This window comes from Indicator indicator, chromosome 4, assembly GCF_027791375.1.
Source record: "Indicator indicator isolate 239-I01 chromosome 4, UM_Iind_1.1, whole genome shotgun sequence".
Lineage (NCBI taxonomy): Eukaryota > Metazoa > Chordata > Aves > Piciformes > Indicatoridae > Indicator > Indicator indicator.
In genome coordinates, this window is record NC_072013.1 from 26,020,405 (window position 1) to 26,043,065 (window position 22,661).

Here is a 22,661-nt window from a genome sequence, read left to right on the forward strand (position 1 = left end):
ATCATGATTTTTTATGCCAGCTGTGCCTCTCTCCCTCACCCGTTGTTTTTCCTGACAGGTTTTTTCTCTGGATGGCAAAGTCAAGGGGCTCTGCCTGAAGCAGGAACCCAGTTTGGCCCGTAATACCTATAGGAGGCAGCACTCCTGACCCAAGAAGGGAAACCAGCTTTCCCACCAAACTCTCCCCACTCGATCGACAACGTTTAGCTTAACTCCGATTGCTTCTCTGCTCGATTTAGAGCTGACACGTGTTACTACGGGTGAAGGCATCCCTCCCCTCTTTTGACAGACGTTGAAAGTGAAGTGCTTAAATCTCAGATACCAGGGCGCAGAGGTCCTAAAGGAAGGCACAGCGTCCCTTAGGTCTTCAGCCACTTGGGTGACCCCAGCCTTCGTGATTCCTTGCTCATCTCCCAGCCCTGAGCCATGGGCTCAAGCCCCCACGCCGGGACACTGAGCAGCCAGGCAGTGAGACGCGAGGCAGGGGGCAGCCACAGCCTCCAGGATGCCCAAGGGTGACAGACGAATCCTTCCCGGGGGTGATCAGAACTCCGCTGCGGCGAAGGGGACGCTCCACCTTAGCTCCGAAGAGGTGCCAGCGTTCGTCCCCGTTAGGACGTGGGGGCGGCTCACCACGACCCTTCGCCCGTCGGGAAGAAACTTCCCCGGCATGGCCGGTTCAGATCCCCCCACCCTGCCGCCCCGCCCGCGCTCCGCCCCGGAACCGGGCGCGGCTCCCGCAGGCGGGCAGAGCCCGGCGGCTGCGGGCACTGGTGGAGGGTCGCTGCCCGTCGCTCTGCGCTGCGCCTCGCATCTCTCTGCCCGTAGGAGGTCGCCGTGGTAAGGCTGGGCCCCAGTCGGGTGACCGCGGGAGCAGGGACCTCACGGTCGGGAGAAGTTGGAATTCCACCCCTCGCCCGAGATTGCAGCTCGGCTGGGCATCCTCCCCCAGGTTGTTCCCTGGTCCCGGCTGGTGACCGGGAAGGAAGGACGCCGGCAGCTCCGCAGGCTCGTCGGAGATGGTACTGGGTGCTGCTGAGGGGCGCTGCTGGCCGAGGGGCAGGGGAGAGTACAGGTGCGACGGTGGGGAGGTGTAAGTGGGACCTGCGCTGGGCTGCAGGTGTGACCGTCTGGCACATTGCGGGGACATGGGTTCGGCTCCCGGGTTGACGGCGCATCGGATGGGCAGAAATCGGTCCGGATTGCAAGTGCAACAGTGCGATATAGGGGCAGGACGAATCTAAACTGCTGGGGCAATGGTGGAACACACAGGTGGGAGCTGGGCCGGGTTACAGCTAAGAAGATACTGCGTGTGCGGGCTGGATGTGCCATGGACTGCAGGTGCCACTCTGCAATGTGTTGGTGTGATGTGGTCCAGACCGCCAGTGCAACAGTATAATGTGTAGGTGCAACGTGGTCCAGATTGCAGGTGTGATGATGAGATGTGCAGGATGTGGTCCTGCTGTACCTGGGTGTAATAGTGCATGCAGTGACTGGCATAGAGTGTACAGTTGCTGTGTCTGCTTCTGCAGCTGGGCCGGTTTCAGGCTTTTATTTTGAAAGATTCTGTTATCCAGTGGTTTCAGACAAGGTCTCCCAAGTCCTGCCAGGGTTTATTCAAATACTTCTCTTATGCCTCATCCTCCCTTTTGCTCAATAGCTCTACAATGATGAAGTGGCTTCTTGCAACATCAGCACCCAAATTCCGGAGCTTGGGGGTGGGGAAGGCGAGCTTGGATATACTGATCTTAGGAGAAATATACCAAAACAGTGTTCATGCTCCTCCCTCCCTGTACCAGATCAGCATTGTGAACCATATGTTTTTTTCTTGGATTCCTAAGACTGAGAAATTTCTCTGAGTAAACACAGTGGGCTGTGAAACACATCAGGCTCCCTCACTGACTGTGAGGAAACTTCTGGCTTAAATCAGTTAAAAAGAAAAGCTGGAGTCAACAGAGTTGCAGTAAGGTTGAAATCATCCTACTTGCTCAGAATTTAGGCTATCTGGCCATTAATACAATTTCTCTTCCATCCACTTAAGCTTGTTTGTCCACAACACAGAGGAGCAGTGGCAGCCAAAACTTAGGGCAGGGAGGGGTTTCAGGAGCCTGTGAGGATATGTGATTTTTTTTTTTCCTGTTGTAAGTTAATAATCCTATTCTAGGCTTTCATCCAAGAATTTTGCTTCAAAAATGCAAGCAGCGTTCAAGACCCATTGTGTAAAAGATAATCTAAATGTAGGCCAGGAAGGGACCCAGCAAGTCAGCAAATCTAAGCAACTGAATGATATTATGCCTTATTGCACACCATTGTAATTTACTGGGAAGGAAAACTTTTGAAACTTTAACAAACTGACATTATAATTTTTTTCCCCAATGTAAGGCTTTATCTTACTTTGTATTTGCACTATGATTGCCTAATTCTCTCAGTCTGAAGCTTTTATCTCTTATCAGTATAGAAATAGGAGTTGCATGCTTTTATCTTAGCTGTGCAATGCTAAACAAGCTAAAACTTGCCTTCTGCTTTCATGAAGCGAGTTCTGGCTTCTGTTGATCCCTGGAAATCCTGTGCTGGGCTTCTCACTCTCTGACTTCCCAGTGGAGGAGCAGGACTCAGACATCCGTTCTGTGCCTCTCATGCTTGGACACCATCTAGAAACAAATACCTCACCTGGTAGGTACTGCAATTAACCTCCTGCAATTATCCTGTGATGAGGATGAGAAATTGGGATTTTCTGCTGTCAGCTCTGATCTATTCCATTCCTCTTATTAAAGTTATTTTCACTGCGTATTCCCACGCTGTGCTGGTCCAGTATTCTTCCAGCTTTCTCCCATTTGCTCTGTCATAAAGGAAGATGTTAAGTAGGATAAGGTCTCCCTCACTTTCAGTAGTGACCCCTGCCAAACTCAGACTGACCCCTTCCATGTGACTGGCTCTCTGATCCTTTTAGGTCTGGACCCTATTTATTACAATTTTTCATCTTCTGTATCTTAACTCCTGTTTTCACTGAGCTGCCTGTTTTCACTGAGCTGCACAGAAAGTGGCTGCACTTCAGATGTGTTGGAATCTGAACTCTACCCCTTTCTTGTGTGCCAGATATGCTGGATAGGTTTCCCAGAGCAACTGTGCAGAAATTTGTTCTTATCAAAGCAAACTAAGTTGCATTTTGTCCTTCTTTCCCCCCATTTACTTCCATGCCTTCATTTTTTTTTTCTGCAACAATCACTCTGTTGATGAGGGATTTTTAATCCCACCATTGTACCCTAACCAGCCATGAGTAGAAGATGGGTGTATTTCAGTAGCAACACAATGCCTAGATTAGGGAGTAAACAAAATTCATAGAGCTGAGAGAGTTGGGGAAACTTCAGGCAAACTCATATCTGAGCTCAGATTTAACTCCCATTTGAATGTCCTCTTAATATTTGCAATAAGGTCTATCAATATGTTTCAGAGGAAATACCACCTGCTGAATCAACAAAGTCAACTCATAGGATCCCACAGTGACACTGAACAAATCTGTCTCTGCTCAGTGTAAAATACCGCAGTTGCTAGCTGCAAACAAACATATCACAAGGAGTTATCCCTGTTCTATTTGTTAATGCCATACATTGCTTTTTATCTAACTAGGTGAAAAATAGCTAAATATTTTGCAGAAGTTAGGTATAGCCCTGCAGCATGATAGCTCAGTGCGGGAAGGAGGGTCGAGAATAACTACGTGCTTCTGACCCAATATTGGTATTATCCACCAAACTCGAGTTCCAGTGTTTCTCAGCATTGCATGTGCAGCAGTTTATCATACAGTGCTTGTGAGCATTGTGCTGCAGGAGCTGCTTCATCTCCCTGTGGCCACAAAAAGCACTCTGTATTATAATTGCACAGAGAGCTCTCAAGTCCTGTGCCATCATCCAAGATGCTAAGATCCTGCAAGCAGGAAAGAAGTTATGTCAAATTTCAAGCCCTGGCATTCTCCTTCTTACAGAGGCTGGCATGGTGCTGATAGGTCTGGTATGGGCTTGTCACAGCATTCCCGTTGCTCCAGTTCTGTAGGCATGCTCTATAAATTGGAGCAAAGCACAAGACAGGAATGCTTCAAAAAAGGGTTCACAGCATTTTGCGTGGTTTCCCAGTGCCATTTGGGATCCTTGGTGGGGCAAGTATCATCAGATTCCTTTCTCCTAGGAAAAAATAAGTAGTGAGCAACAGCCAAGCCTTATGATTGCTACCAGATGTCATCAGTGATAGACAAGAAGCCAATTCTGAATGTGGAATCAAATAGAAACAGGGTGTGTAGAACTCATGAGCCCCTGAGTCATAGCCTGGCATCTGCAAGAGTGGCTGCAGTTAAAAGTAAGGTGGCAGGTGAACATTTGTTACTGTGTTGTCAGTTTAGCCTTTCACATTGGCAGAAATCACCAGGAGAGGATCTAAAAGCATGCTGGCTTTTCTGTTTGATGAAATTAACAGGTACTGTTCACGGATTCAGTTGTTTCTACTAATTTGATACCTGAACTCACATTTCAGAGTGCTAGGAATGCCGAAGCCACAGACCAATGCAATAGTGGTTGCAAAACACTGTGCAGCACTGCCAGTGTATTTCAAGGTGCTCTGAGAAACTTACTAAGCTGGCAATGGAGACTGGGACGAGCCAGAAGGACTGAGAGCCAGTAGCTGAAGTCCTCATCCCAGCATTGGAGTTACTCATCTGATTCCAAAATGTTTCACTAAGCTAAAAATAACAGGTCACTTCAGAAGGGACGTTGCTCCCAATCTCTGTCCAGTAAAAAAAAAAAGTAAAGACGAACAACTGCCAAATCTAGTGTTTTGTAGGTCAGGATGTTGAACTTGGCATGGTTATACCAGCAGGTGGTGCTATTTTGCATTGACTTCCCGTTTGTTATTCTTACCATGACCATTATTTTGCCTCAGGTGAGGTGTTAATTATGGCATTAACTTGGGAAGATGTTTAAGGGTAAAGGACAGATTTGGTATTTGCATTGCTGCTCCTTTATAGTCTGTTCAGATGTCCTCAATCAATCTTTAGTGCTGGGAGAACTTTACCAAAAAGGATGTCAGAGAAACTCCGGTTGATGGGTTACGTAGCTGCTCACAGAGTATCCACAGGTTCAGTAACATTGATTTCTCCCCAGATCTGATTTGCAAAACATTGTGTTGCCTCTGATGATCCAATGCTGATGGTTAATACTGAAGCAGGACATCACTAGTGGCAGGAGGCCACTTCAAGATTGTGTGGGTCTCCACTTTTCCAGCTGGGAGAATTGAGTCACGTTTTAACAAGTGAAGACAACGAAAGAATTTGGAGATCACTCCAGCAAAGTGTGGGAAAGGAGACAATCTACAGTCATAAAACCTCTAAATTTAGTAGTAGTTTAAAATGGAAAATGTTGGTGATTTTGCCCTTGCAGAGGTCAGATGGATTTGGAGACCCACAAGTCAGCTCTGCTCCCATCTGCTCTGCAGTGAGCTTCTCCATGGGGAGCCAGGGCTGCCTCTCTCTCTCACCCCCTGGCAAGGCCAGTGTCAGGCAGGGGGATGTGCCAGTCCTATTCCAGGGGCTGCAGGGCCGTATGGCGAGCTCATCCCTTACTGGAGAGACAGCCTCTCCACAGTCTGCCTTGTCAGGTGGAGGTGATGAAGGAAGAAAAGCAGCAGCAGAGCCTCTTTCCTCTCTCCAGATCGATGAATGAAGGTGGCATTGTTTTATTTATTTATAGCTTTGGTGAGCAGCTTTGTTTGTGTCAGCCTGGCTGAAGAATAACTTTGTTAACCTCCACCCTGTCAGTTCAGTTGCATTATCTTTAACGAGGCAGCGCTTTCTGTGTTGCTTCTGTTGTGCTGGCTTCCCATGTGGGAACTGTCTGCTCCTCAGCTGTTCCTGCTTTTCCGTTAAATCATTTTACAATATTCACTGAGAGCAGCGAGCTAAGCCTCAGCATTGCCTTCTAACAGAGGCCCCATGTGGACACAGAAATTCTCCATACTACAAGGTAGCAGCCTTTTGTGAGTGTTGGTTTTCTTCCTGCAGCCTGCCAGGAAAGCAAGCAGTGGCAGATTATCTCTTTCAATCAGCTTTGGGATTTTGCCCCCTTTGCTGCCTACAGCTGAGGACCCTGGGTGGCAGCCTCTGCTGTGGTAGTTGTGTGAGTAAGCCTCCTGCCTGCCCAGAAACAGCCACAATCTCCTCCTTTGTGTGTTTCTATCTCAGAAAAGACTGATTAATTCTCTGAAGATTAATTGCTTCTGCTATTTAAAAAAAAAAAAAAAAGAGAAAGAGACAAAATGCTTTAGAACTGCTCGGCTTAACTTTCAGTTGTGTGTACAATGCAGTAAAGCAAATGTGCTTTGAGCCAGAGCAAAAAAAAAGTTTGTGTGGAAAAAGAAATTGGTTGTGATATTTACCTGGCACTTCCGCCATGGGCTATGCAATTTAGGAATTTTTCATGAACGTGTCTTGTTCTTGAATTCAATAACAAGTGGTGCAAATTTGAGCCCAGCATGAAGGTGAACTGGGGAGCAAATATTTTTATCTCCCTGACACATTTTATATGTTGTTTCCCTTCTGTTTTACATCATGCTGATGTGGCGTCCAGCTCCCTGAGTATGAGTAGCTTCCATCTGAAGCCTGGCTGAACTGCTCTGTTTCTTTCTCAGAAGGCTGCTTTCCAGCCTGCTTGGCTCTGCTCACTTGTTTATGCACTGATGGGCTGTAGTTCCACATTTCAGAACAAGCTGTCCAATATTCATGAGTTATTTAGTATTTACCCAGTCCTGAGACTTCTTTTATAAGCCTGGGGATAAATTCTGGGTTTTGTTATTTCCATTACTAGAAATGGACTGAACCTCCACAAGCATTAGCAAGCCTTAAATATGCCTCTACTTATCTAGATGAAAAATAGGGGAAAGGACTATCACAAAGCTAAATTGATTTATAAGTCTGTAATTCCCAAACCCCTGTGCTGATAACACTTGTAAGCAAGTATTGGAGCAAGCCATATGTGTAGAGATGAATCACTTATAAAATTATATCCAAATATTAGTTGTATATTTATTTATCAGTTAAATATAGTGATTTTCTTCTTGAAGATCAGTGACAGCCACATGCTCAGTTGGCATAAAGCACTACAGCTCTTTGAACTGACTTTGCAAACCTGAGGATGTGACTGGACAACTGATTTCTTTGCAAAGGAAAAAACAATAACAACTACTTGTTTTTGAAGTTATTTAAATTCATAGCAAAAACTAAAAGAGATCAAAGTGTTGGTCTAAGATATCTTGCATGTGAGTTAGTCCTATGTATAGTAAGGTCATTTTGCCCAAGCATGAGAATTTTCCATCATAAACCTCCAGCTGGTTGAGTTGTATTAAAATCCCTTTACATCAATTCCAAGACTGAGTTAGAAGGGGAAAGATAATAACCTAGGAGGACAACTTTAGGTGCTGATGAAGCAGCTGCACCACATACTGTAGCAAAGTGAAGGGGTTAAGCCAGGCAATTTTCTAGGATTACTGCATTATAAAATAGGGACTTCAAACTTTTTCCAGTAGTAGAGAAAATAGTCTGAAAGCATGTTAGGAGTGGATTAGTTTTGAAATCATGATAAGCCACTCTTTTGCAAAAAATTATTTTAAATGGCATAAATGCTTAACTTCTTGAATTAGCAGTTGAGCATGTTTTGCAATTGCTCTCATTAATGTTCATATTCAGACAAGCTCACAAGAAAGCACCTGACAGTATCTGGGTTTGTTCTCCTTGACATGTGTGATATATACCAGTAAGAATCTTGGCTGTGGTCAGACTTATCAGAACAAAAATGTTCAGGATGTTTACTCTTGGGCTGTTCACCAGGTGAGATACCAGTCACTGTGATTCAGCAGCAGCTGAATGGAAAAGCTGATCTCAATAGGAGAACTGTTTGGAGAACAGCTGGGAAAATGCTGTTTCCTTACATACCCAGTCTGGTTTCTTGGTAGCTTTTTCCAGCAGGGGCATCCATAAACATTATTATGGATCTGGGCATCTCTTTGGTTTAGTGGTACCTACAACCCTTTGTCCTGTGTACCTCCTGCATCATACTGTTTTTTAGGGAAGACCTATTTACTAGCTTGAAAATCTTCATCCTTGTGCAAGTGAGGAGGGTTTGTGCCTGTGCTGAAGGAGTACAGCTAAAACCTGCACAGGCCCAGCCTGGCTGTGTTCCTCTGGGGCAGGGCTCAAAAGGTCGTCATTTTTTTTCTGTAATGACACGTCACTGCTGCAGCACCAGTGTGTGTGTGCAAGGGAACAGAGTTCAGCCACCTCAGCAGACTCCATCCCAGCAATTCAGAAGTAGTTCCTCTGCAGTCTTAGCAGGAGTGCAATACATGTATGCAGGATAAATAAACTGACTAAATATCAGGCTCTTTACTCAGCCTGTGCTTAGAAGCACACAGATCCTTTAGAAACCCATGCCCTTGTTTCTGGATAGAACTGCTGGTGCAGTTTGGGTTTTGGCAGAAAATTTTGTCATCACTTGTCCAGAGAAAGCACAAAGTTCCCCACAGTTTAGTTTCCCTGGCTAGAGGCATCCTTCCCAAAACAGGGTGGTTTATTTGTTGCAGATACTTCCTACCAAAAGAACTGTGGAGTGAATGTTTTGTATATTTAAAGCACGTCACTCCCATTAAATATACACATCCTGGTGCATTCAGTGGCACTAGCAGAGCCTTTCATTTTCTGAAGTATCCATCAGGTAAAGAATACTTCAGAAGACTTTTTTTTTTTTTTTCTCATAGCATCATCTAAAGTGAACGTATTCAGCAGAAAAGTGGCCAGAGAGCCGGTCAGTGACAAGAGGGCTGGAGGAGTGTCAGTCTTCAAGGAGGGTGGAGAAATTCAGTAATCAGAAGAGGCAGCAGTCAGCTTTGCAGCTCCTGTCTTGCTCCCACAGCTTCCTGAGGCTGCTCAGACATCTCTGCTCACCAAGGAGGGAGCGAACTGGTTGCTTTCACTGTGCTCTTCCAGTGCCTGGCAAAGTTGGTGCTGGCCCAACCCCTCTGCTCCCCAACAGCTCTTTGGCATCTCCTGCTGTCCCTGTGGCACAGGGTCATGCTGCAAAGGCTAGATGTCTTCTCTTCCTGTTGGGAGAGGATTGGGCTCTCCCCCTAAATTTGTCTGTCTTCACTTGGCCAAACTCCTTTGCAGTGCCCTTTGAGCACGTTCTTTGACATTGGTCCTTCTGATTGCTAAACTCTGATTTCAGTTCTCAGATGAACAAAGGAGTGTTGTTGCATTACCCAGATTTATTTCTGGTAGCCTGCTCACTTCCCATATAGGTGTGTGGTTGTCTTCACTGACTCCATAGGAGCTGCAGTACCCAATGAAGCAGTCACAGCGATGTGGAGGTGAACATTACATCTGTATCTGGAGTATAGGCTGTGCTTATGTTGAGTACTTTAGTAGCGAATGATACTAGGCATTTTAGACAAGATCACCTAAAAAGAGCCATCACAGCACACCTATGACTGGCATCTCTCCCTACCAGCCATTGACATGGGAGTTGATCTGTCACATAAATGCAGAGCAGTGAGAAGACACTGATTGCTGAAATTAGGAATAATCTAATTCTTAAGGAAAAATGGGGTGTATTTATTTCTGTTTAATTAGTTTCCTGCATTTTGTGGACCTGTCATTTGGGCAGGGAGCCATCCCACTGTGATCCAGAGGCAGCAGAGCAATACTAGAGCTCTAGAGCATCTGAGCTTTTCTTCACCTAACCTAGGACTAAACTCCTAGTCCTTAATTTAATCTGATTTTGGTGTAATTACTATTTAAAGGCCCACTAAATCATCTGCTAGAAAAATCAGGGTAAAATTGGGGTGAGTTGCTGGGAGAAAACCATTAGCCCTCTCTCTGAGCAACCTGAAAGCAAAGTTGCTGGGACACAAACTCATATGCGAGGAGATGGCTCCGTAAAAGGATTTATGCCCTTAACACTATACATCTTTGTAGTCTGGGGGCAAAGTTTTTCTCCTCAGGACAACACTCATGTCTCCTTGGAGGCAAGCCTTCAGATACCCCACCAGCACCTCTCTCCAAGCACATCAACATGGGGCTGCCACTGCTTCCTCCAGAGGAAGAGGAGGCTGGGTAAGTCCCCAGGCAGTGCCTAAAGCATTCAGTCAGAGACACACCCCCATGCGTGGACTCTTTCTGTTCATGCCATGAAAGCAAATCCCTTTGCTAGGGCTAAGTTACAGACAGTTGGGCAGATGGACCTTGGCTGGGAGCTGAGCTCAGCAGGGTGCAGAAGCATCCCTCTATCCACAAGCTGCTCCTGCAGATTCTGGCATTAGAACATTCTGAGGGGGTGGGCAAATGCCTGAAGTAGCCAGGCAGGGATGCAAGCACCTGAAAGCAGCAGAAGTGATCAACTAGCTTGGAGTGGGAACTTTTCTCCACTGCTGCCCATTGCTGCTGCTGTTCATGTGCTATGGGGTACAGCAAGGGGCAATGTATCCCTAGAGATATTTTTTCTTTTTTTTTAGCCTTTCTAAGAACACAAACATTCCTAGTGTATCTCACAGGACCAGGCTTCAGATGAAACCTGATGTGAGCTGATAGCCATTTAAATGTCTTCCGTGGTTGCAAGGACAGGAATCTACAACAATAATCCATTATTTACAGGATTTTTTTTCTCTTAACTTTTCAATACTTTTCCCTAAAACCTGCTGTGAGCCCCATCCTGCTCCCAAGACCCAGAAGAGCAACTAATCTTTTGAGGACTTGGGGATTATATTTCAAGAGTGCATGTAATGTAAAGTGGCATTCAAGTGCTGTTGTAAAACCCATCATGATTTAGCATTTGTCTTGGATGGTATAAACACACCCTCAGAGTGTTTCCTATAGCAGGATGGGGAACTGTGCAGTCATTTCCCTGGACGTTGAATTGTTATAGTGAAGCTGCCTTAAATAGAAAGCATGTGACCCAATTGGTCTCTTAAAGGCTAGCTGAATTTGGACTGAAGGGCAGATGGTTCAGTGTATTTCTGACACTGGTAAAGCTGTGCTCATGTATGCAAGAGCTGTGGGCTCCAACTTTTGATCTGGGTATTCAATTCAGGGTAGAGGCCTCGCAGAGTAAGGAAAAACAGTATTTGTAGCCTAACAGCTACCCTGAGCCAGGCAGGAGGTCTCTGCTAAAATGAGCCATCTTGAAATATTCACAGTTTAATAATAACTGACTTCCAGTTAACACCTCCCAAGAGGCTGAATGGATGCCTCTTGCAGCTGTGGCTCACAAACTAATTTCTACTTAAAATCTTGACCAGAAAGGCACAGAGACGTTTTCTGTTAAAAAGACCTTTTAAAGTCTTCAGTGCCCACTCAGCCCATAAAAGTTGGGCTGCAGTGTATCTTAGGGTACACTAAGCTCAGCAGTACCTTAGGGGTGTCCCAGTGAGAGCAGGGTTACCATCATCAAGCTCCAGCCCAGGGGAGCACTGTCTGAGCCTCCGAGCTTTGCTCTGCTCTCCTAATTGCCCATCCTGGGGTGGGAAACATTAGGTAGGGCATCCTTGTTATTTTAAGCTGTTCTGGCTCTCCCAGCATTTCAAAGGCTCTCAGATCTTGCAGAGTTTAAAGCCCCAGTGCCACAAAACCAGAAAACCTGACTGAAGGTGCAAGGGGCTGTCACCCCCACATTCTTCATCCCACCCACCCCAGCCTTCTTTCTTCCTCTTTTTTTCTTTTTCTTTGTCTATTTTTTTTAAAGTATGCTTTTGGGTTGTGGGGTTTTTGGTTTGGTTTGGTTTTTGTGTTTCCTTTGCTGCATCATTTTCCTGCTTTCATAATTTCCCTGCTCTTAGTCACTCCTTGCTGGGACTGCTGGCAGGTGGATATGCAGTGCAAGCCTCCCTTGTCCCAGCCCATGGGGAAGTGTCACCCTCCCAGTGCAGACTGAATGAAGGGGCTGACAAATGACATGCAAATGCTTTCCCTGGAGGCTACAGAAAAGTCACTTTCTTGCACCTCTCTGAAGACTAGCATTTACATGCTATTAGATGCGAACATCCTGTTGAACTTTCTTAGAGCATGTGATTTGTAGACACACTCATCTGGGGATTTAGCCTTTATTGACTGAAGGTTGCTTGTCAGAGAAGAAGAAAATGAAGTGGCTGGGGAAGTGAAGGCTCACACAGCCAGCTGAGGATCCTTCCATGTGAGAGAGACAAGGGAATTACTTGGCTTCAGTTCCAAGGTAGGAATTCTTTGCTCTGCCTGTTTTCTCTGTCCTCTTGGCATCCTGTGGAGGTGTTTAAAAACAAAACAAAGCAGTAAAAGGTTTTTGGCTCTCGTAATATCTGTGTGTGTGACAGCTTCCCACTGAGCAGGAGCAAGAAGAGTCTTATAAAGTTACCACCATGCTGTCCGTGTTGCTGGGTAACAAGTTCGGCTTTTCACGTCACCCCAAATCATAATAATAAATTACATCCCAAAATGCTGAATGATTCTAGAATGGATTCTGGACTTGGTGCTAGGTGGAGGTGATGTCTTTGCATAAGCGTGTGGGTACTGCAGAAGGAGTAGAAGAGACCTCCTGACCTACCTTATGCCTCATTGGGATTTTTGTCCCTCTCCTTTCCAGTTGGAGTCAGGATGCCTTGTTGGCTTCTGTGATCTACTAAAAACCTGATAAGACAGGGGTGAAATGTTTGCAGCCCTCTTTGCTGCAGCACAGCTGGGAGCCATACCCTCTGCATGGGGTGATTGCTGGCTGCCACCTGGCATCCCTCCAACGCAAAACTGGCCATGCCTCCAAAGGCCTGTGGTATCATGTGAGGATACTGCAGGGCTCATAGCCACTATAGAAAGCTTTATAAAATAGTTCAGCCAATTTGGTGCTTAAACAGATGGGGAAGGCTGTCACCCTGCTTCTGGACAGGTCTCCCTGGTGGCAGTGGCTGTTTCTGAAGCAAAGATCTGACAGCTGCACCAACCACATTTAAACCTGGCTTACCAGGTTAAAATAAATTGGTTATTGAGTGTCTTCAGACAGATTACTATTGTAACAATCCATTTAAAGCTAAGCTAGTGCAGTCTTTAAATATAAATAAGGCTTTAGATGACACTAAAGATCCTAACATAAGTATCTCTGAGTGTCTCACTTGAGCTTGATTTGTATGTGGTAGCTGCAGCAGCTGGGTGATTTATTTACTTGTTTATTCACTGGTGAGGAAGAAGGCACTGGTGTAACCACACCACCACCAACACATACTGAATGGATACATTTACCCCTTGTGTAAGACCTCACATGATAGCATTCGCCCAGGAGAGAGTCGCTGGGCTGGCACTCAGCATCCTAATAGTGGTAGGTGGGACTGATGTCCTGTCTTTGTGAAAGCCATAATCCTTTTTGTCTATGCACTGAAGTCTTTTACCTGGGGGTTTGCTGCCAGAAGAACCATGTGGGTGGCACAGTTCCTGCCTGCTGTCTGCAGCAGGCTGTGTGTCCCTGCTCCCTTCTCTGCTCAAGACAAAATGCTCCCTGTAACAGTGCAGTGCCTCAGGATACAGCCAACCTGTGCTGCTTTGTGACACCTCCTATTTGCCTTACGCCTGGGATGTGCCAAGGCAACACATACTGTGCTGGAGGCTTCATGACCTTCTTCAGTAATGCAGAGCAAGATTGGGTGCTCATTCCAATACTTTTTAATGTTTTAAATGTAAATCAGTCATCTGGCCCCTGACACAGGTGAGGATCAGGAATACATAGATCTGAATGTGACTGAGGCCTCTGGTTATGGTAGAAAAAGTATGGAGCAGCGGTTGGTTTGTATGCTGAGGTAAGATCTCTTGGGCAAACCATGCCATTTGTGTGCATATTTCAACTTCCCACCATACCTTTATCAGCTCCCCTGGGGAAGGCAGTGACTATGCTGTTGGTTCCTACCAACATTAACGGGACCACACCAAGGGGTGAGGTAAGTTTTTGAAATAGAGATTTCTGGTCCCACCCACCATATCCTTCAGCACACAGGAGGATGATTTCATTAGCTTGTATGCACACAAGCTGTTCAGATGCTGCACAGGAAAACACAGTAGTACAAATGAAAGCAAGAGGAGAGGAGGAACAAACCCATCGTGCTCCTTGAAGTGGTTTTAGAAAGCACAAAGCTAGGATGTTGTTTCTTTTTAGTTTCTGAGAAGTCTGACATGTTTCAAATTACAAAGGCTCTGCATATTCCCAGCAGCAGAGTGAAAACTGGAACTATCCAGAAGAAAAAACTATCATTAGCAGTCAGCCAGGCAGAAGGGTCTCCTGAGTGCCAGGAATAGGCAAGGAAGAAAGAAGGGGCTGAGCAACAAAAAAAGAGCTTTCCTTAAGGGCCAGCATTGTGTCCCAGCAGTCTTCCCTTGGGAAGGGAAGCCTTAGAGGGCTGTGAGGGAAGCACGTGGGGTCAGGATGCTCTCAGACTTCTTCAAAGTACAGCAAGGAGCTACTGTTCCTCATCATACCCTCTCAAACCCTATCCTGCATCATGGGCAACAGGTCTGTACCCCAAAAATTCTAATGGTTTTGACCTGGGATTTTTCTTGCTTTTGTTTTCATTCAATTATACTTAGCTACTCTAACAAACCTCCTTTTACATATCCTCCCAGGCCCTTGCTGTGATCCATGACATCCTGGAGGCATGTAATAATTTAGACTGAAAGCTGTGCTGTGCAACTCTGTTCTCCACAGCTTGGAGAAAGGATTGGCATGCCCTGATTTATCTCCCACAGATGCCATCTCCTTAGGAGCTGACTTGAAGGACAGAGGGATACAGAAAACTGAATCTGGGAAGCACCTGATTCAAAAAGAAAGGAGGAGGAAATTTTATGAACTAGGTTGGATGGATGCAGGGATCACAACTCTGAAAGCAAATGATGCAAAAAGTTAGCACCATGGATCACAATGTTACTGTGACTGGGTGTAAGAGGACAAGCTTTCATGATGATGCCTTTATGCTTCCCAAAGGAATCTCTTCAAATTAAGCCTTTTTTTGCATGGACACTTCTTTACTTGTCGTTCCCCAGCAGGCCTAACCAACCTCTGAGGGGAAGAAGCAAGATGAGGAGAGGGTTGCAGTTATCACAGTGATTGTTGTGGGCTGTGAGTGTCCCGACAGCAGCATGCACAGATGCACTGTCAGGATGGGCCCTAGAGAGCAGCAGCCAACACTGATGCTGGGCATGTGGCTGGGGAGGGCAGACCATGGGTGCTGCAGGCATGACTGGGCAGAGGCTGGGGACATTGCTTCCACCATCACATCCTCCCCTGTGGCCTGGGCAGCAAAAATCAAGGGTCTCCATGTCCTTCTACTGGCAAGAGGCAGAAGGTATTCAGCCTTTTAAGCCTATCACGTTGTCTCTTTTTATCAGGAGACTTTCCTTCCCTCAATGTAGTCCAAATGGCCTCTCTGAGACAGCCAGATTAGATGCATTCCATTTTAATCCCTAATCTGTCTTGCTCTGTTGAGATCATTTACCTGCTAATAAGCTCCTGTGGTCAGAAATAAAAGATGATACTAGCAGCCCTTTAAGGATGTATCTGAGTGGCTTTGCAACTGTGCTTCATGGAAAACATGGAAAAATGTTTCATATGCCTTCATAATATATCACTCATATCTGTGTTTGTAAACAGATTTATCATACCATCTGCAGAACTGTACTGCAGTCTCCTCTGTATTTATTTCCTTTCCATTTATATGGTACAGATCTTATTTATTTTATTCCCCTTTTATGACTAAATACATTAGCCATCCTTTTTTCTTCTCTACAGAAAGAATGCATTCTCTATGGGAAAGAATATTTAATCAATCCAATTTCTTCAGTTTAGTGCATAAAAACACAAGCCAGTACTGTTTGGAGAGGTACCTGCTTGGCTTTGTTTCTCATCTCTTCACATCTGTGCAGAGCAGGTGGGGAGGAAAGGATAATTCAGAACAAATCCGCTGGTAAACAGGATGCTCTGTCGCTGTTTCCTGACTCCTGTTGCACTCACTGAGCTTAATTTTCAGAAATGAGCTAAGCATAAGGTCAATAATGATATCACAATCTCTCTTGACTTTCTGTAGCTGGATATATAAAGGAAGTATTTGTACAGCTAGGAGCAAAAGGCAAGCCCACTTTGTTACTGGGTTTGTCCTATGCAAATTAAAAACCAATTTGTTGAGTACAAAAAGAAGTTATGCTGCTGGAGAGGGCTCTTGTAGTCAGTAGCCACTTCTGCAGTCCCTTGCCTGAACAGTATGAGTTCCATTGCAGCTCTGGGGAGGGCAGAGCCTGGGCATGAGCCAGAAAGACCATCCTTCTTCAACAGCTGCTCCTGCAGGCTTTCTCATCAGGCAGGATCACAGGGCTCTCCCATGCACACACAGGGCTCAAAACCAGCTTCTCTGCTCATTGCACACTTTCACTTTGGGGAAAGGAAAGAATCTGGGTTACAGCATAGCCAAGAGGAGGAAAAAGTCCCACCCAGTGAGCCAGGACTTGGCCCCAGCTGCCAGCACTTGGGCTTGTGCCCATCCCCTGTACAGAAGTAAAAAATCCAGGATAGTCAATTCAGCCTTCCAGGCAGGAGGCCAAGGGATCATGGATCTTTGGGGAAGCCACCAAAGATTGAAGCTGAGCAGGATGAGTTGTGCTCCACCCTGCCCCATGTTGAAGATCTGGCTTTGACCCCAGGAAATCAAAGACGACTGCTGGACTGGATGCACAGCACAGGGCAGGATTTGACCACATAGGAGCTTCTCTCCAGCCCCAAGACTGTAAATTCACTGTGGTGGGAGGTGTAGGACACTGTTCTGTTGCCAGAGCTGTGACACTTTTGCTTCTATCCCTCTAGGAAGGGAGTATTTCTCCTCTTTGCATTTGAGCACAACCCAAATTCCTGGGCTTGAGTACAGTGGAGCTACTGGGGGTGACTAACTCCAGGAAGAATTTTACCCAAATTGAGTAAGGGCTCTGGGCTGCAGACAGTGATGCAAATCTTAGAAACTCAAGTCTATACTTTGGCACAAGGATTTGTTGTTCGGGTTTTCACGTTTTTTTATATGGTCCTTTTTATTACTTTTCACTGTACAGTGTGTTCTCAGATGGTATATTCACAATGTGGTTTTGATCATGATTATCATTTTTTCAGAACAGTGAACAACTGGGCACTTGGCCATCCCTTTTCCCATTGAAGCAAATGGAAACTCTGCAAGAGGGTTTCTCTAGAGCTCTCTAAAAGGATTTTCTGTGGCTGCATCACACTAACTCCACTGTACCTCTGATCCATACCCAACTCAGCCTTTGATACTGCAAGCTGTGAGCTGAGCGCCCTTGCCAGAGTCCTACCATCAGGTTTTCCTAAGGGGATTGTTCGAGCTCTCTCAAATATCACATCCCATTCCAGTTTTCATCTTTCCAAGAGGCATGTTTAAAACTATGATATCAAATTTGTGAACAAACTTTTCAGCTGTATATTTATCATTTGTCAAAATGAGACTTTCAGGTAAACCAGAAGCCATGGGGCTCTGCTGCAGCAAAATAACCAGCACCCTCCTCAACAGTGCAGTCCCCAGGGAAAATCGCAAGACAAGCTTTACAGTAACAGACATTTCCAGATATTGGAAATGGTCCATGCTTTTTATTGGCTTTGTGGCAAATAAAACTTCACTGAGATTTTTCAGTTTAGATTTTTCAAGCCTTTTTTCCTGCATGTTGCAGGACGGGAAACCCTTGTGCTGGAGCTGGTAAGGGAAAGCAAGACTCTCCTATAATCCCTTCAGGCCCCTCAAGTGCTGGGTTTTGGGGATTATCTGGCCCCCAAGTTATTTTGAGCCCCATGCTGGCTCATCAGCCCTGGCTAATAGGTGTCCTGGCAATGTGGCAGGGAGGCGAGGTAGTGTGAATGGCTAGCTTTGGGTCCAGCAGTTTTGTTCCCTTTTGTGGGAGAAATTCAGTTATAAAATTATTGCATTCAGCTTTGAAAAGGACTCGCATTGTATAACTTAATCACTGTGGGTCTGAAAAGTAATAGTCCTGCCTAAAATATCTCTGTGCTGAACCACCACCTCACCCTCCTTGCTGCTAACAGCATGGCTGAGACAGGCCATGTCTGTCAGGGATATGGGCCTGGAGGAGATGATCCCTGTCTCAGAGAAGATGTGCTGCTGTTTTCCTAGCCTCCTGTTGCCACCCCTTTGTTTGCAACCTGTTGGGGTCTCACATTATCACACGCAACCACCACATTTTGCAAATGTTCTAGCTGTTACATCAGGCAGGAAGAGAAGAATTGAGTGCTGCTGTAAAACTAACCCCTGCATCAGTCAAAAGAAACAAAAGCAAAAAATAACAGGGTTATAGGATGCTCCTATGAGCAGGATATGCCAAAATTATTTCTTCATCCTGTAAAAAATGCTTAGAAACTTGACAGCTTTTCCAGTACAGTGAGATTTTAAAATGGTTTAATGGACATAAGGAGTTCAGAGCTGATAATACCACTTTCAACTTTATACTTTCACTTCATGAAAATAGGTAATGGCTATTGACTGGTGTAAATTGGCTACTTTTAAAGCCATATTTGCTGGCTTAGATGTTCTAAGAGTCTCTCTACAGAGTTTTCAGGGCCTGAATGTAATGTGTGTGATTAAGGAGGGAATAAATTGAGTTTCTTCAGCAGAGGACTGGTTCCAGAGTGTGTCCTATATGCTGGAGAGTTGGGAACCTGCTGTAGTTGAGCTTTACATCCTAGGCACTAGGAGAAAAAAACAGGACTGCCAGTGGATTGTTAGCCAACCCAGAAAAGTTCTCATTTTGTCTTCTCTTTTTCTTTCAGGACAAACTGTTCACCATGTCATTCAAAAAGGAAAGTGCCCACAAGAAGTGGGCTGCCCTGAAGGAGAAGCTCGGACCCCAGGAGACTGATCAGTCAGAGGCCAACCTGGAAAACGCAGAGCCGGAGCTGTGCATCCGTCTCCTGCAGATGCCATCAGTGGTGAACTACTCCGGGCTGAAGAAGCGACTGGAGAACAGCGACGATGCCTGGATGGTCCAGTTCCTGGAGCTGTGTGGGCTGGACCTCCTCCTGGAGGCCCTGGACAGGCTGTCTGGTCGAGGAGTGGCCAGGATTTCTGATGCCTTGCTTCAACTCACCTGCATTAACTGTGTGCGGGCAGTCATGAACTCTCACAAAGGTATCGAATACATTGTGAGCAACGAGGGCTACGTAAGAAAACTTTTCCAAGGTAAGAAGACATGTTCCTGCCTCGCCCATCACATGAGGCCTGTTGTTTATCCTCCTGCAGGCAGAGGGCTTCTTGAAAGCTGTTGATAGCAACTGATTAAGGAATTATATAATTTTTCTTCTTTAAAATAATATTGCTTGAAAATGGCATTGCCTTTGACACTCAATGCTAATCAGATGGGCTCTTTTCCACCCAAATATCATCAGAGTTTACTGAGAAGTCAGGGATGAAGCCAGTATGTGGGTATGAGAAGTCCTTCAGCTGTCAACAGACATTTGCTGTTTAGTCTTTGCAAGCCCCAAGGGCAGCGGGAGAGGAATTGAAAGGGTTTGGAGACTTGTGGCCTGTAAAAGAGGGGGAAGGTGACACAGTTTGGCTCAAGAAAGAGCATTCTTTGTGCTGCTCTGTCTATTAGTTCTGCAAGATGATAGGTAATACAGCTTAACTTTCTCCCGCTATTCACTTGGCTTGTTGTTTGGTATGAAACTCATCAGAGCATCTCCTCGCACTTAATGATGGTGATGCTGGGAAGGTAAGTTCTGTGCTGCTCCACAGAGCTGAGCTCACAGTAATGCCCAGAAACCTTTATCAATAGCTCTTTAAAATGCCTTTCATCTGAAAGGTATCTTGCCCCCTTCTTCAGTTTTGAAGTCCTCTTCCTTCCTCTTCACCCTGTGTTTTTTGTAGCCAGTGTGAAATACAGAGCTCACGGCTTTGTGCTATGAAAAACATGGGTTCCGTGGGCTTTTCAGCAGTCAAGCTTCTTTGTGCATTAATAAAGGGAAAATAAGATGGTCTAATCCACTCTTCTCAAGTCCCAGGGCTCACAGAGAAAGAACAGTGGAAAAAAAGGCAATACATGGGGACTGATTAGAACAATTGGCCTGCTTGATATGCATATTGGGTATTTCTGCACTAAAAATAAGACACATTAATTGAGGAAAATGGTTCATCTGCTGTTCTAGAGAATACCCATATGTGAAAATGGGAAGTAAAATGTGTGATTTTGAGTGCTGAGATCTTGGCTGCTGATGCATTGCATCACTAGTACATGGAAGAAATGAACATCTACAAGCAACACCAAAATGCTGATAGGGTACCTGAGCTAGCACTTACTGTTCCCACTAGAGGTTACTACCAAATATTGCTAATGGGATGGAATATCTCTAAATTGAGATATTTTTCTTCCCATCTTCCACATACTGGCTCCACTCCTTCAGTCTTTTTTCTACCACTGATTGTAAGCCATGTAGCAGAAGATGCTGAGATGCAAAGCATTAATGTAATTACAAATTCTGTTTTGTTTTGTTTTTCTTTAGCACTCGACACAACTAATGTCATGGTCAAAAAGCAAGTATTTGAGCTCCTGGCTGCACTGTGCATTTACTCATCAGATGGCCATGCTTTGGCTTTGGATGCCTTGGACCATTACAAGGCAAGTGTTGGGTTGCAGCAAGAGGTGTGGCTCTGCTCTGATCCATGCAGGTAGATTCAGAGAAACATCACTTTGGCAAGAGGGGCAGGGATTTACCAGATGAAAACCACAGGAAATTTGGCTTAGTCCACAGTGCTCTGTGACTTGTCTGGACAAATGACTTCCAACCTCAAGGTCTGTCTTTGTCAGGAAAAGCATTACAAGACTGGCATAGTAGATAGTGCCACCTCCATGGGTTTCACTGTCCACAAGCCCAGGCAGGTGCATCAATTACCAGTGTAACAGGATCCAAGAGGTGTTTCATTGATTTTCTCTGCCAACCGGACCCTGCTCCATGGAGGAGTGAGTGCTACCTGGGTCTTCCTGTCTTGTACACAGTGGGATAAACAGGTTTTAAGATGCTAATTCTGAGAGCTTGCACCAAAACTGCAGATGTCTCTGACCTCTGTGAACAGAAATATCACTTGTGTTATTAACAGAGTGTGAAGAACCAGCAGTACCGATTCAGCATCATCATGAATGAGCTCTCCAACACAGATAATGTGCCATACATGGTGACATTGTTGAGTGCTATCAATGCCATCATACTAGGAAAAGAAGAGCTAAGAACAAGGACACAAATCAGAAATGAGTTCATAGGTAAGGATATTTCTTGCACCTAACTTTCTTAGAACTGGAGAAAACCAGTTGCCAAGCAGTTTTATTTTCAGATGTATCCATAAAGTGACTGAAGAGGACTAGGGAGCAAAACTGCAAGTATTAAAGAAAAAAATCCTTTCTGGGTTTTGGGGTTTTTTTTGATTGGCTGGTTGGTTGGTTGGTTGGTTGGGTTTTTGATTGGTTGGTTGGGTTCTTTTGGTGTTGTTGGTCTTTGTTCTCTTCAATAACCTATCTGTAATTTTTTAAATTTTTTTTTTTACATTGCTGCTGTCCCATAGGTTTGATCTTATCTGGAATCACAGCAGAACTGTACCATTTGAGTTTCTTTCATATGTTTCTATAACCAACCATCTTAGGTAGCCACATTTCCATATGTTGCAGCTCTTTGTAGGAGTAGATCAGGTTTCTACACCATGTATCTGCTCACACAGAGGCTGCCCTGTGGTTCAGAAATACCTTCCAACTGCTTAAATACCAGGTTCCTAGGTACCATTGTTAAGATTCACCTCACATAAATGCACACATCTGAGACAGTGAGCCTAGTCTCCATTTTCCTCTGTGGAGAACAAGGGACACTTGACTGCACTGTTCATCTGACTGACTTTAGATGTCTAATGTGGAATGAGCTTACTCATGCCCCAGAAGTGCCTGTGTCCCTCAGTAACTCCAGTTCACACAGCTGCAGACATATACTGTGGGTCTCTTCATTTACCTGATGACCCTACCCACTTGGACAGATCCTTGTGAAGATGTTTCCACATGTAGTCTCTGCAGAAAGTGTTTGTGAGCATAACATTATATACAAATCATAACAGATCGGTATCGAGTAGGTCGTCATGACAATATTTTTTTTTTTTTGTTCTCCCAGGGCTTCAGCTGTTGGATATTTTAGACAAACTAAGGTAAGGATCACTGTTTAAATTTTCTTTTATAAATGAGATTCACAGTAATGTAGCTGTGGAAACTTAATGCTGACCAGCCTTCAGTTGTGTGAAGCATACCCGGGTGAGGCAGACCGTGCTTGTGTGTACCAGTTACATGGGAACTGGAGGCATTAGGCCACTGTTAAGATGTCCTTGTCAACCACAGTGTCACAGGGACAGCTGTTGGTGCAGATGGCATTGACAGAAGCTCTGGGCACAGAGAGAGCAAGGAATCAACCTGAAGTGATGCTGTAAGCTCACTGATCAGCTTATTGTATTCAAAACCCCTTCACTGCTGGTGTTGGTTCCAGAAGCATTCAGCTAAAATACTTTACTAATACATATCTGGGTATACCTGGCTTAAGAGTTTCTTA

At 45.1% G+C, this 22,661-nt stretch overlaps 1 protein-coding gene across 1 annotated transcript; it reads left to right on the forward strand.

Moving 5' to 3' along the window:
- The first annotated feature begins 1,014 nt into the window (after positions 1-1,014).
- INF2 (inverted formin 2) lies at positions 1,015-22,270 on the forward strand. The gene is made up of 5 exons (XM_054400056.1): positions 1,015-1,022; positions 18,861-19,269; positions 20,589-20,704; positions 21,184-21,343; positions 22,233-22,270. Exons 1-5 carry the CDS (start codon positions 1,020-1,022, stop codon positions 22,268-22,270), a joined length of 726 nt encoding a protein of 241 aa, XP_054256031.1. The 5' UTR covers positions 1,015-1,019.
- Positions 22,271-22,661: the final 391 nt, after the last annotated feature.

What these genes read in the sequence shown, in the direction of transcription:
- INF2 (XM_054400056.1), top strand. An exon ending in ATGCCTTGGACCATTACAAG is followed by an intron (nt 20,705 to 21,183) that starts GCAAGTGTTGGG and finishes TGTTATTAACAG; the next exon opens with AGTGTGAAGAACCAGCAGTA. An exon ending in AATCAGAAATGAGTTCATAG is followed by an intron (nt 21,344 to 22,232) that starts GTAAGGATATTT and finishes TTGTTCTCCCAG; the next exon opens with GGCTTCAGCTGTTGGATATT.